This window comes from Sarcophilus harrisii, chromosome 6, assembly GCF_902635505.1.
Source record: "Sarcophilus harrisii chromosome 6, mSarHar1.11, whole genome shotgun sequence".
NCBI lineage: Eukaryota > Metazoa > Chordata > Mammalia > Dasyuromorphia > Dasyuridae > Sarcophilus > Sarcophilus harrisii.
This window is the reverse complement of record NC_045431.1, coordinates 174,646,075-174,659,708: the sequence shown is the minus strand read 5'-3', so window position 1 is coordinate 174,659,708 and position 13,634 is coordinate 174,646,075. Positions and strand designations below refer to the sequence as shown.

Below are 13,634 nucleotides of genomic sequence, written 5' to 3'. Positions count from 1 at the left end.
GATTCACACTCAGGTCTTCCAGGCCACTGTACTACCTACCTGCTTTGAGCACTGTATACTTGTATAGGACAAAATTGCAAAAAAAAAAAAGAGAGAGAGAGAGTGGGTTTCATCTAAAGAATCTTTGGAGGGAAAGTATCTACAAGAGAATTTTAGAACCACAGCCATTTAATGAGCTAAAAATGGAGGCTTTGAAGCCTGGGTGGCCTGTTTCAAAGACAGATAAGCATAAAATGACTTTCAATAAATGACTAGATCTCTGCCTTTTCTCCTTCAGGCTTCACTGCTTCTCAAAAGCTCTTGAGATTCAGAGTTACTGGAACCAATTTAAAGGATTAAGACTTTAGTCCTTATTTTCCAATCTTCTGGACTTTTAAACCTCAGAGGCTGGTTAAGTTTCAGAGCCTCTTTAGAAACTATTCAATATATTGTAAAGAAAATGCAAATCATACTGCTCACCTTTTTTTTTTTAATGCTGAAAATTTATTTCATTCCTTGGAAATGCCTTATGCTATTCTCTATTACTAGACATAAGATTTTTAAGGAGAGATACATATTTCTTTTGATGGTCACATGTCTGGAATAAGTTCATTCAAAATAAATATTCCTGGTATTTTTTTTTTTTGGTGGAGCTTAAAGTTGGAAGAATCCCAATTCATTACCTATGTGACTTCGGACAAGTCAGTTCTCCATAGTTTCATCTATGAGTTACTGAGATCTAATTAGATCATTCTCTTTTTCATTCTTTTTTTTTTTTTGGAGGAGGGAATAATGGTTTTTATTTTTCCAAATACATGCAAAGTTTTCAACATTCACCTTTATGGAACTTCTCATTTCAATTTTTTTCTCCTTGCCCCTTCCCTAGATAGCAAGCAATCTACTATATGTTAAACATGTGCAATTCTTTTAAAACATTTATATATCCATCATGTTGCACAAGAAAAAATCAATTCAAAAGGGGAAAAAACATGAGAGAGAGAAAAGAAAAAACAAAGCAAAAATAAGCATGCATCAACACCATCCAAAAAAAAGGGTAAAAATTCTGTTTTGATCCACATTCAGTCTCCATAGTTCTTTCTGGATGTGGATGGCTCTTTCCAATTCAAGTCTATTGGAATTGCCTTGAAACCCCTCATTGTTGAAAAGAGCCATCACTAGATAATTTTCAAAGTCACTTCTCCATAAAAAAAATCTCTCCTCTATTTCTGATTATACTTAATAAAATTCTTTTTCATTTTGTGACAAGTAAAAAAAAATCTTTAGATTTTTTCCTTCTCAAATGTTAGTGGCAAGTAGTCTTTGAGAAAGGGATTATGGGTAGAAGATAGATAGATAGATAGATGCAAAGGGAGAGGCAGAAAATTAAAAATTGTCTGTGGAGACAGAGACAGACAATACAGAGAGAAACAAAGAGAAAAAGGGATGAAAGGGGAAAAAAAGAGTAAGGCACAGGGAGGCATCTTTTCTGTATCCCAGATAACATGATGCAGACTAATGAATGAGGTCTCTGTGCAATCCATCATACTTACATGTAGTTTGGTCCCCATCCCACAGGAAATCAGAACTACGCATCAATAAAGCTACGATCGCTGACTCCGGGGAGTATATGTGCAAAGTGATCAGTAAACTAGGCAATGACAGTGCATACGCCAACATCACCATCGTGGAGTCAAATGGTAAGAGACAGAGGCGGCGTTCTTTTTCTCCTCTGTATGTAGTAGAGGTACACAGATGAGTTTTTCAAATCTAATGGCTGGTGAGGCATTGACATATCTGTGCTCCTGTTCCTTGAGAACCATGAAACAACAGAGAGCCAAAAGCTCTGTGTTTGTTTTGTGCACACGCATGTGCATGCACATGTGTGCATGTGGGCTTAACATTTATCATAAGGTTGAACTGAATAGGCCCCATTTATTTTATTTAAAAAAATTTATAAGCATTTCTTCTTTCCCTTCCACTACCCTATTGCCAACTGAAAAAAAGAAGAAAAACAAAAGCACCAAAGATACAGAGACACGCAAAATAACTTCCCATGGACATTGGCTATATTCAAAAATGTATATATCATTTTGCATCCTGAGTCCATCTCTCTGTCAGAAGATGAGTGACTGATTCAGCCCTGCTCCCCAAACTCAACTTAAGTATTCATTTCTACATGAGGTGTTTTCTAAATTGACACCCCCCCCACACACACACACACCTACTGTTACTGGCTCTTTTTACTCAAACTATTTATGTATAAACTCATTTATACATCTGTTAGAGGATGATGGGTTCCTTGAGGGTAGGAGCTAAAAGCAGTTTTATTTGTGTTTTTGTATCCTCAGCATTTTGTACAAGGGCTGACTCATAATGGGTGATATGATAAATACTTTTGGATTGGTTGATTAATTGACTAAATGACTGTGAAGGGAAGCCAGGTTACTTAAATTTCATGTTTGATACCATAGAAGCAAATGTGCCTTAAGTCCCATTGGTGTCTCCTTTTGATGATGGAATAAAGATGGAACTAGGGATAATTGAATTCGGAAGAAAAAATTGTAAAGAAGTACAATTAGATGCAATCTGTGGAAAAACTTAAAATTTAAAAATTATCTATTTTGAAAAATGAAATGAACTGCCTTAGGCTAGAGTCTGTACCATTAGAGGCATCCAAGATGGGGCTCTAATGGTCACAAGGTATAGATTGGGGAATTTCTTGTTTGTGAACCTTTCCCAAACTTTTGTTTTGCATTATGGCCCAATTCTCTTATGCTATTGTTGTTTCTAGCTATAGAGTTTCTAGGAGTAAAAATGAGTGTGAAATGTAAAGGACATGGAATTAATAAAATTGGGTAGCTGATCAGGTATGCATGATGTCAGAAGGACTATGTGTAAATGCAATATTGACAATCAAAATTGATTAATGTGGATCAATGGATCTTTTCCACAGTGAATATCAAAAAAAAAGAAAATCGGGTTAGCCTGGCTTCACCTGTCTCACTGAAGCCATGCTGGCTCTGTGAAAATGTTTCTAAATTTTTACCATCTACCCATTTAATGTTTCATCCTAGATCCAATCATGTTGATCCTCATTCTTTTTCCCATTCCCACATTTGGGAGGACCATCATCTTTGGGTGAAAAAAAGTTGACCTTGTTCCAACATTCTCGGTAGCTCATTACATCCTTCTCCCCAACCCCTTCCTTAGTCATACAGCTTATTGAAGGCTTTGATCTGTGTATACTGTGCTCTCATTATAAATGATCTAGAGATCTGAGAAGAATACAGGCTATATGTCATAGATGAGAGAATGCTAGACCTCAGTTCAAATACTGCCTCAGATGCTTACAAGTTGTGTGATTCTGGGTAAAATGACTTACCCATTTTACTGATTTAAGCCTCAATTTCCTCACCTGTCAAGCAGGGACAATACCAGTACCTGTCTCATAAGGTTGCTGTGACAGGCAAATATGGTGACATTTGCAAAGTACTTTGCAAAGCTAAAATGCTAGGTGAGTGACTTATCCCCATTTTCAAGCTATTGGTAACTTCATAGGATTATGTATCTAGAGCTGGTTGGGACCCTAGAATATTAAGTTGCCTCGATTTAGAGATGAGCAGTAAGAGCCAAGCAGAATATGAGTTCTGCCTATGATCACTCAGATCAAAACTGGACATCTGCCAGATGTAGCCCAGTGAGAGCAGAATGATAATAACCTCCTTATTCTTGGAAACTTTAATTTTTTTAGGGCATCTTAAAATTATATGGCATTTAAAAAAATTTGTCTTATCATATTGCTGACTCTTATATAAAGCTCCTAGTTCATTAAACCCCCCAGATCTATTTTTGAGACAAGCTATTATCTAAAAATGTCACTCCCTCTTATACTTGTAAAGTTGAATTTTTGGACCTACATAATAGTTTGCGTTTATCGCTATCAAATTTCATCCTCTTAGATTCAGTCCAATACTGAAGCATGTTGATAATTTTCAATTCTGACTCTCTCATCCTCTGTTAGCTATCCCTCTCATATGTTGTGTCACCTGCAGACTTGCTGAGCATATTCTCCATTCCATTATCCAGGTTATTGATAAACAGTTTTAAAAAGCACAGAGCCAATCACAGACTCCTTTCCTGGAGACCTCCTGCCAAATTGATATTGAACCATTAATGACTTCTCTTTAAGATTTGCTACTTAAATAGTCCAGAGTTTCTTTAATTGCATTATTATCTATTCTACATTGTTTTACATTCTTCAGAAAAATGGAATAAGATATTTCTCAAAACCTTTCTCAAATTCTAGGTAAACTAGATATAAAAACATCCACAAGGTGAGTAAACCTTAGTATAGCATGACCTTTTCTCACTAAATCTATTGCTGGCTCTTAGTAGGTACATTTCTAAATATTTACCAAACCACCCATTTAATAATCAATTCTAAAACTTTCCCAGGAATCCAAATCAGTGGACTATAGTTTCTAGAGTCTTCCTGTTCTCTCCTCTTCCTCTTTTAAAAGAAAAGGGTATGATAGGGGAAAGATGTTATGAGAGGAGGGAAATTGTTGTTTCCCTTCTGCCTTTTTCTGGTACTTCTTTTTGTCCATGATCTTTCTATTTCAACCGGCAGTGGTTCAACATTGACATTTTCCAATTCTTTCAGGACACAAGGATGTAGTTCCTCTGGGGCAGATAAATTGAATTTATTACAGGTGGCTGTTGAGTCTTTTATTATCTCCTTACTATTATAGGATAGCCCCTCCCACGTAGCCAGTTTTGTTCAGTCATTTCTTGTACAAAGGTTATTTGCCCTAGTACAGGGAATTGAACCAACATGAGATTTGGGCAGGTCTATCTTGTCTGCTTTTGGTTATACACCTACACAGAAATCATGCCTTCTTTGATTCTTCTTTCTCCCTCACTATATATTTAAAAATAGCAACAACTAAATATTTGGTTATCCTTAGCTTCCTTTGTCAGCCTCTGTTCATTCTGAGATTTAGTAAGCCTGACATTGTTTTTATTTTTTAAATTCCAAATTATAATTCTAAAAAATGCAAAAATTTTTATAGGACTGTGCTTATATTCATCCTTCATGAAGTGGCCTTACTTACATTTCTTTAAAAATATAAATTGGCTAAAGAATTCATTTTCTTTAGAAAACTCTAAAGTTTCCCCTCCTAATTAGAATTGTTTCCGTTTGTGATTTCAGAATCTTAATCTTGAGAGTTCTGTTCCTTCCACTCTTGACTTCTCCTTGAAAATATCTGTTACATTTTCCATATCCTTGGTATGGAGACAGTGTTGAGGTTCGCTCTCTTCAAAATCTCTGATACATATCAGACTAGACCTGTTCTTCTTTATTGCAGCTTCAGGAGGAAATGCTAGTTTCTGCTCTGGGTTCCCATTTCTACCTCAGTAACCAGTTTTTGCTTATTAATGAGATCCAGTTTCATCATAGAATTTCCCTTCATTGATCCCTCCACTTTTAGAATTATCATGAATACAAGTAGAAGCTATTAATTAGTCTTCCTTTTCTAACCTTCTTGGGTTCACAATCTAGGTATCATCCTTGGCTCTTCATTCTTGCTCATATCTTCTTCCCTACACACATGCAGTCAGCTGCCAAGTCTTGTCAATTCATCTATGACATCTTGCCATCCCTTTCCTGGTTACATGGCCTCAGTTCTATCTCATGCTCTCATTGCCTCTTACCTAAACTGTTGCAGTTACCTCTCAATTGATTTCTTTTTGTCAGATCACTCTTCACTCCAGTCTGTCCTTCACACAGCTACCAAGTTAAGAGGCCTAAAGAAGAGATCTGAGTATTCCTTGCTCAGAATATCCCAGGAACTTTTTTCTTAGTCCTTGGATAAAATACAAATTCCTCTTCAACTTACCTTTCCATTCTCATTTTGTATCAGTCCCTTTCTTGAACTCTCAGGTATAGACACACCATCCTAATTGCTGCTCATGTTTATTTGTCTTCTACCCTCTCCATGCCTTTGCACAAATAGTCTGCCACCTGTAGAATGTACTTCTTCCTCACTTGTGCATATTAGATTTCCAAGCTTTTCCAGTGCTCAACTCAAGGACCACCTCCTACATGAGCCCTATCTTGATTCTCTCCCCCTTGTCCAACCATTAGACTTCCCTTATTTGTATTGAGTATATGTACATGTTTATTTATTTTGTGATTGCTTATATATTACATCCCATTTTTCCTGAAAAAGCATAAGCTCCTAGAGGGTAGAGTTCCACCCCGCCCCAAAAAAAATCTATGTTTTTATCTTAGAACTTATGATACTTGACAGTTAGTAGACATTTAATAATTGCTAGTCTATCATGCCTGGGAATTCAATTTGCATAAAATAGGATTACTCTCTGTATCAGGGCTGTGGATTTAGTTCATTTTGATAAGACACTGAGCTTCTCAATGATGACTGAATTGAGAATGTAATTATAACTGCTGTGGCTTGGGTGTGTTGGTCATAGGTCTGCCATTAATCATGTAAAACAAATGGTCATATATGCTATAGGAAGCATACCCTGAAAGTCAAAACCAGACTTTAATAAGAAGAGTTGATGTCCTTTCACATCCTTATCCCAGTATATATCCCCACACTTGTTTGTTGATAGGTTTTCTAAAACCCCTCAGTTGCAGTGAGCCTTTGTTCTAAAATTAAAGATAGATTTCAGAGGTTCAGGTGGCCAAGAGCTATATAGTACTGTGTTTCTATATCCCTTTGAAAATGCTTGTCCTAAATGGTTTCAGAGAAAACTGGGATGACTCGATAGAGTGAAATGAGCAGAACCTGGAGAATAATGGATAGAATAAGTCTATATAAAAATGTTAAAGATCCTGAAGCATGCATTGCCCAAACACATCTCCAGAGAACCAGAGATGAAATTTGCTCTCCACCTTCTGCAGAAAGGTGATAGTCATAAGGTGTGGAATGAGATGGATATTTTTGGATGTGGCCACAGTGGGAATTATAACTGTTTCCACTGGGAGTTGGGGAAAAAGTGAGGTGGAAGGGACAGGTGATAAATGATAGGGCTACCAAAAATAATTAAAAAGTAAGAAAATGGGATCATCGAAGTGCATAAAAATACATAGAGGAGAAACATAGGAAACAAAGACAAGCAGGTAGGCTTTGAAAATAACATGTGGAATTGATTACATGCTTAAAGGGAAAGGCAAGTTGTATGAACAGAGCATTGGGACTTTATGTTCAATTGACTTTCTGGTCGATTTTTTAGAAATGCACATTTGAGTTTGGTGCCTCTTAATTTTTAAGAAAGGAGACTATTAATTTAAAAAAGATGACATTCCTAAGTTGTTAACCCCAGAATGATGGCATACTTTGCTTTCAGAAACTACAGAGAACCCAAGCCACTCATGCATATTTGAAGGATAATTTTGGAGACTTGAGTGTACACACATTATGTAAAACATAACACTCATAATAGAATCTTCAGAAACAAGCTGCTTGTCTGTGATCATTAGAAATGAATGCCCTTTGCATAAAGAATTTATACCCAAAGTGGGGCATTTTTCTAGAATCCAGGCCAATTTGTATAATAATGTTACAGACACAGGTCCCTTTTCTTTCCTTCCTTGGTGTTCTCAGCATAAGTCATTTGACTGCAGGCAGATGCTGATGGTGGTTCTCATTAATTCAGCTTAATGAAAGGGCCACCCAGTACATATGAACACATTTCATTTTCCAAATTCCTCTGGGAACAGTGTGTTGCTAACAGAAAAAAAAAATCAAGAAGCCTGGATTCACAAATACATTTTGCTTCTTCTTGTAAGTGGAACTTAGATTTAGTGATTTACAATTTTGCTTTTGACAGGATAGATGTATTTTCTAAAAGGAAGGACAATTGCTGTATATTCAAACAGACTTTCTGCAATAGGATCTTTATTAGCAAGATGAGAGTTTCTCATTAGGAAATTGCAAGTCATCACTAGTGATGATCATTTCTGAGTTTGCATTTTCTCAAGAAGTGTTATGGACAGAATTTGCCTGCAGGCCTTGTTTTTGAACCACAAGCTTGAAATGTAATTCTCCTGTCTGCAGGGTAGAAATCTCATTTTTGTTACCAAGATAATCAGGATTGGGTGTCCATTTGTGCTTAGGCGAATTAAAAGGTACTTTGTTTTTGCTGAGAATCTTTGAGGAATTAAGAAATACATCCTTCTGGTGAAATTCTGCCTGTGAGCCATGAAATGCTATAGTACCAAAAGAATCAAAGGTGAAGACTTCTTAAAGGACAATGAAGAATGCATGGAGGGTAGTGTATGCAAATAGCAATACATTGTAAAATAGGACATACTGAAAAAAATCATGTGTAGGATGTATCAAAAAAGTATTTTCATGAGAATGAGGGTGGGGAGAAAGAATAGTTGCATAACAAGAAGGAGGGTTAAGAGATACCAACCTCTGTATTCCACTGGGATCTTCATGATCTAATTATTTTGATTTCATTGGTGAAGGGATATATATTAATAATATGTTTTTGCTGTCCCAGGCACAACTTTTGGTCTTCTAATCGTAGTTGCTTCCAGTTAATCCAGTTTTATTTATTTTTCTGACTTTGCTAGGCAGTTTCCTGGGCCTTTAGATAAATCTAAGAAAGGTGTAGATTTGGTTCTGAGATCCAGAGAAACTCTTTCCAGGGCGTCTGAATGTAATGCTTATTAGATCACTAGTGACATTACTCCTGCCAGCATCATGGTGGAGGCAAGAAGTCAGGATCAGGTTTTTTGCTCTGGTGTGGCTTCTGAAAGTTCTTAACTCAATATTGCACATATGGACTCATGAAAAATGATGAGGTCCACAAGTGTGTTGAGTGGACCTTCTTTGGTGAATTTATGAGAATAACTTGGATGAAAATTGAACAGGATGGATGGACTTGTTAAGTTGTGATTTGCACTATTGGAAGAAATATATATATATATTCGTGAAATCAGATGTGTTATTTAGTCTTTTTTGGGGGGAGGGAGGGTAGAGTCAGTTTAAAGAAATTATTTGTTCCTAATCTGTAATTACCTCCTTTTCTAAAACTATTTGCTCTGAGAGACACAGGGTAAATTAATTTCTTAGAATGATGATGATAATAGATTTGAAAAACATTTTGTTTTTTTTATCTGTGTTTGTGCTGAGAATACCTAGTTGATACAATGAATAAAGTGCTGGACCTGGAGTCAGGAAGACTTGAATTCAAGTCCAATCTTAGAGATATCATAGCTGAACAGTACTTGCGCAAATCACAACCTCTGTCTGCCTCAGTTTCCTCAATTGTAAAAAGGGGTAATAACAGCACTTACTTCCCAAGGCTGTTGTGAGAATCAAATGAGTTAACAATCATAAAGTATTTAAACACAGTGCCTGGCAAATAATAGGCACTTAATAAATGCTTCTTCCCTTTCCTAGTACTTCTGACATCACTGCTGTATTCATCATTTATTGAAGGACAAAAAACCCCAAACATTTATTATTGTACCATGAGTAATATCCCCATGCCATATTTTTAGAGCTTAATATGTTGGCCTCAATTTTAATGAATGCTATGTCTTTGATGGATGGGCAGTGGGAGTGCCTTCTCTTCCAAAAGGAATATTGGTTACTTGTCTTGGAAAGCTGAATTTTTTTTAAGATCAAAAAAGATTATTATCTCTCTTGATGGCAGCTTATTGCTATTCTTTGTTTTTTAAAGTCCAAGAGAAGAAAGAAAATTATTTGAAAGTTCTTCTAGAAATACCGCCTTAGATTGTTCCAGCTCTGAAGATAGAAAATCTCTTATTCCTTGCTACCTGAAGAAGTCCGCAAGTTTTCTACAACAGTGAACTTCCTGTCTTAACTTCATATTGTTTTCATTGCTTATATTCTGGACATCTTAGGCCTATTTAGTGAATTCATTGAAATCTTAAAGGAAAATGTGTTGCCCAACACATAATAATTGGTGAGCTTGAGGAATATGTTTCAACACTGACTTCTGAGCCCAAGGAACTAGCATTGCATTGCTAAAAAGATATTTCCAGTCTCTATTATATTCATAATGAGATCTTACTCAATTATGAATTAGGGTATTGTGTTCCTAGTAAATTTGAAATGAGACACATTTCTACTCAGGGTAAAAGCAAAAAAGGTCCATCTTTACTCTTTACAGTTGCTAGATACAGAAAGGAGCTGCTCTCTAAAAGACTATAGAAAGCCTGTGGGGATGTGACTCAGTTGAGCCATCTGGACTGCTGGATGCATCATAATGTGGCAGAGAGGTGGTCGCTGCAGAATCTCAGGCTCTGAATTGAGTTGGAATTACACCTAGTAGGTGTGGCCTTAGCAAATCACTTAAGCTTTCTGGGCTACAGTTTCCTCATAAAAAAAGGGCTTGCACTTTATCTTTAAGGCATCCCTCCCCTCAATTATTAATTTATCTGATGCTGTTCTATCGTTCATTATGATAGGAAACTTAGAGATGGCATAATTTAGTGAATGTACATGTTTAAGTTAATTGTCACTGTGGGAATTTCTAAATGAGTAGAAAAAAATCCACACCAGAAGCCATCCTTAATTCACTTAGACCATGATTTGCAAATGAAAATCTTTGTAGTTTTAGCATCCAGCTAAAAGATACATGGGCACTAATTGTTTTGATTTCATACGTGAAGGGATATTTGTTAATGATGTGTTTTTGTTGTCCCAGGCATAATTTTTGGTTCTCTAACCGTAGATGCCTTCAATTGCTCCAGTTTGATTTATCTTTCTCACTCTGCCAGGCCATTTCCTGGGCCTTTAGATAAATTTATTTAACTGGAAAGATATAAATTTGGTTCTAAGATCCAAAGAAACTCATGGCAGAGGCAAGCAGTCAAGATCAGGTTTTTTTAGACTGGTGGGGCTTTCTGACAGTTCTTAACTCAATATTGCATATATGGACATGATCCTCTGAACAAAAGCTTTTATTTTACTCACAGATAAGGGAGAAAATGTCTATGAGTCTATACTGCCAGAAACTGATTTACTTTCTAATGATCCCAACTTGAAAATGGCTTTCATCCTTGAGACATTTTTCTAATGATCTGCAATGAGAAATCTTGACAGCAATATTGTTATCATCTTTCTTGATTATTCCAATGGTGACACTGATATATACCTTCTCAAGGAGTAGGTTATATCTGGGCCACAATATGTTCTCATTGTATCAGGTGGAAATGGTTTATTCTTCCCAGTAAACCTGACTTAATTCAGCTCATGCTTGTTGTCTAAGAAAGAAGAAAAACAGTAGAATTGTGGTTCTATTTGTATTTTTCACTCTCTATGAAGTTCAAGTATGAGATTCTCCTTTCTCAGGGACATATCTTTCCTTCCTTTCACATTGCTGTTCTGCACCAGTCTGGCTGTAACTGGCATTGGATGGCATAACTTTTTGTTGGCCTTTTTGTTTTACAGAGACTGTAACTAGCATGCCAGCATCTACTGAAAGAGCGAGCATGCCATCAGGTAAGTAAAGTTAGGCATCATCAAGCTTTGTGCCCTGGATTGACCAGTCTTCCTGCTAACTGTATTTCTACTCAACAGAAGCTTTTCTGCTTTCAGAACTTGCCCCTCCTTTGCCTTTTCCTTGTCTACTAACAACATCATCAAGCATGCTCTACCTTCTGGCTCCCATTTGGGCTTCAGTTTGGGGAAGATTGCCACAGTTGCTGATGTTTCTGATCAAAGCCTGACTTCTGAAACAAGTCTAAGGAGATGAAGGATTTCCATAGATAATTTTAAAGTTGTGGCCTTTGGCCCTTCTATCTCATTTCTAGGACAGCATTTTCTGGTCAAACATTTATGAAAAACAATATTTATAGATACTATTGGAATCCAGAACAGTGGTGCCTTTCTAGCTCTGTCTTAAAGGATAGGATACTATGATCAGGTCAAACTTTTGAATGTAAAATTGTTAATTACTATCAGGGTCCCTTCTAGGACATGGTTTACAGGAAACCTCTGACCTATTGGCCTGGATCTGAAATACACAATTGAGAGCACATGATCAGCAACCATGGTTCCTGTCGATAAACATCTCCATCTTGAAAACTTCAGAAGTAAGGAATTGTTGAACAGATACAGCACTTATAGCTGATTTCACAAGTTAAAAAGATTAAATACAAAAGGAGGATCCTCAGGAATTATGGCTTAAAAACTAATTCTTAGAGTTCTCATTCAGTGACCCTAATACCAACTGATTCTTGCCCATCCAGAAGAATGAGCAAAGCAAGCTCATAGGTGTAGGACTTGGAATTTGATTATAAGGCAGTGAATCCTACCTGAAATATTCAGCTCTAAGAAGCTATGGACAATGATTCTACATAGCCACAGTAAGGAAAGAATGGAATGAACTGAGACTAGAAGAAGAGGAATTAGACATTTAAATGTATATGATACGTTAAGTCATAGGTTATAGGTGACAAAACTTCAGGTCTAAGAGAAGGGAGACTGGAAACATAGTTGGTTTTATTTCATTCTCACTAGATATTTCTCAGGGTAGTCGATTATATCTATCTTACCTTCATATCCTACACTGCAAATGATAGAGAATCTATGAGGAAAGCTGATCACAGTTGAAGAAAAAAAAATCCTGAATTAAAATATCTTTCACAAGCAAGTAAAATAACAGAGAGGATCATAAAACTAAAATAAAATTATTAAAAACATCCAAAAGGAATAAGAGTATATTGTACAAATGTTATAACATGGATGAAATAACTAATATTATCTAGTAAACATGAGAATGTTGTGAACTTACCAGAGATCATGGAACAATATCAATAAACCCTAGAATAGTTCAAAAGAAAACTTTCAGAAGAAATTAGGAATGGATTTAAGACAGAAAACAGAGTTCTTAATGCAGAAATAAAAGCAAGTGAACAAATACCCCTTCATGAGGGCAAATCTCTTCTAAAACAAAAGTGAAAGTGGGGGAGGGAGAAAATAACTTTTTTGGAGTGCAAAATATAAATGTGATGGGAGGAAAAAATGACAAAAGGAAAAATAAAAAGCAACAGTATTAAAGGAACACATGAATTCTATGTTTGCCAGATTGACCTTAGAGACAGGATATATGGAGGTAAGTTAAGAATCATAGATTATCCAAGAAGACACGATAAATTATTTCTTAAAAATCTGAATTTTATAATTCTGGAAATAATGCAAAAAAAAAATTCAATCTGACAATTTCAAACCCAGATTTCTATTTTGTACCTGGATAAAGAGAACAAAGAAATAGTAGCAAGAATCTGCAGATCTTCACCAGAAAAAGAGAATATGCTGTAAATTCCAAGGCATGGAGTGTTTTGCATTTAGTGACTTCTGTGATAAACACATTCAATTCAAATTATTTTAGATTTCATTCCAAAGAAATTTCAGGGAAGAAGAGTATATTTTAAAAAGAAAAAGAGATCAAGATATAATTTAAAACAATATATCCCACAAATCTGGTCTGTGGCAAAAAATGGATGTTTGACAAAGAGTGACAATAGAGCATTCATGAAAAAAAAAGAGACAAGTGTATTGTTTTAAAACACTGATTATCTGAAGCACAAAGAGTTAAACATTTATACAGAAAAGACTAATAAAATAAATTCTCATGTCTAG

General features: G+C 35.9%; 1 protein-coding gene across 5 annotated transcripts in view; it reads left to right on the top strand.

Moving 5' to 3' along the window:
- Nucleotides 1-13,634, top strand: part of NRG1 (neuregulin 1) — a 212,519-nt gene that overhangs the window by 30,320 nt on the left and 168,565 nt on the right. For 3 of the 5 annotated variants that reach the window (XM_031942694.1, XM_023505640.2, XM_031942693.1), the window contains exons 3-4: nt 1,555-1,676; nt 11,442-11,492. In XM_031942694.1, coding sequence (XP_031798554.1) covers nt 1,555-1,676; nt 11,442-11,492 — 173 coding nt within the window. The remainder of the gene's footprint in view (nt 1-1,554; nt 1,677-11,441; nt 11,493-13,634) is intronic. The other 2 variants (XM_031942696.1, XM_031942695.1) reach the window with 1 other exon arrangement.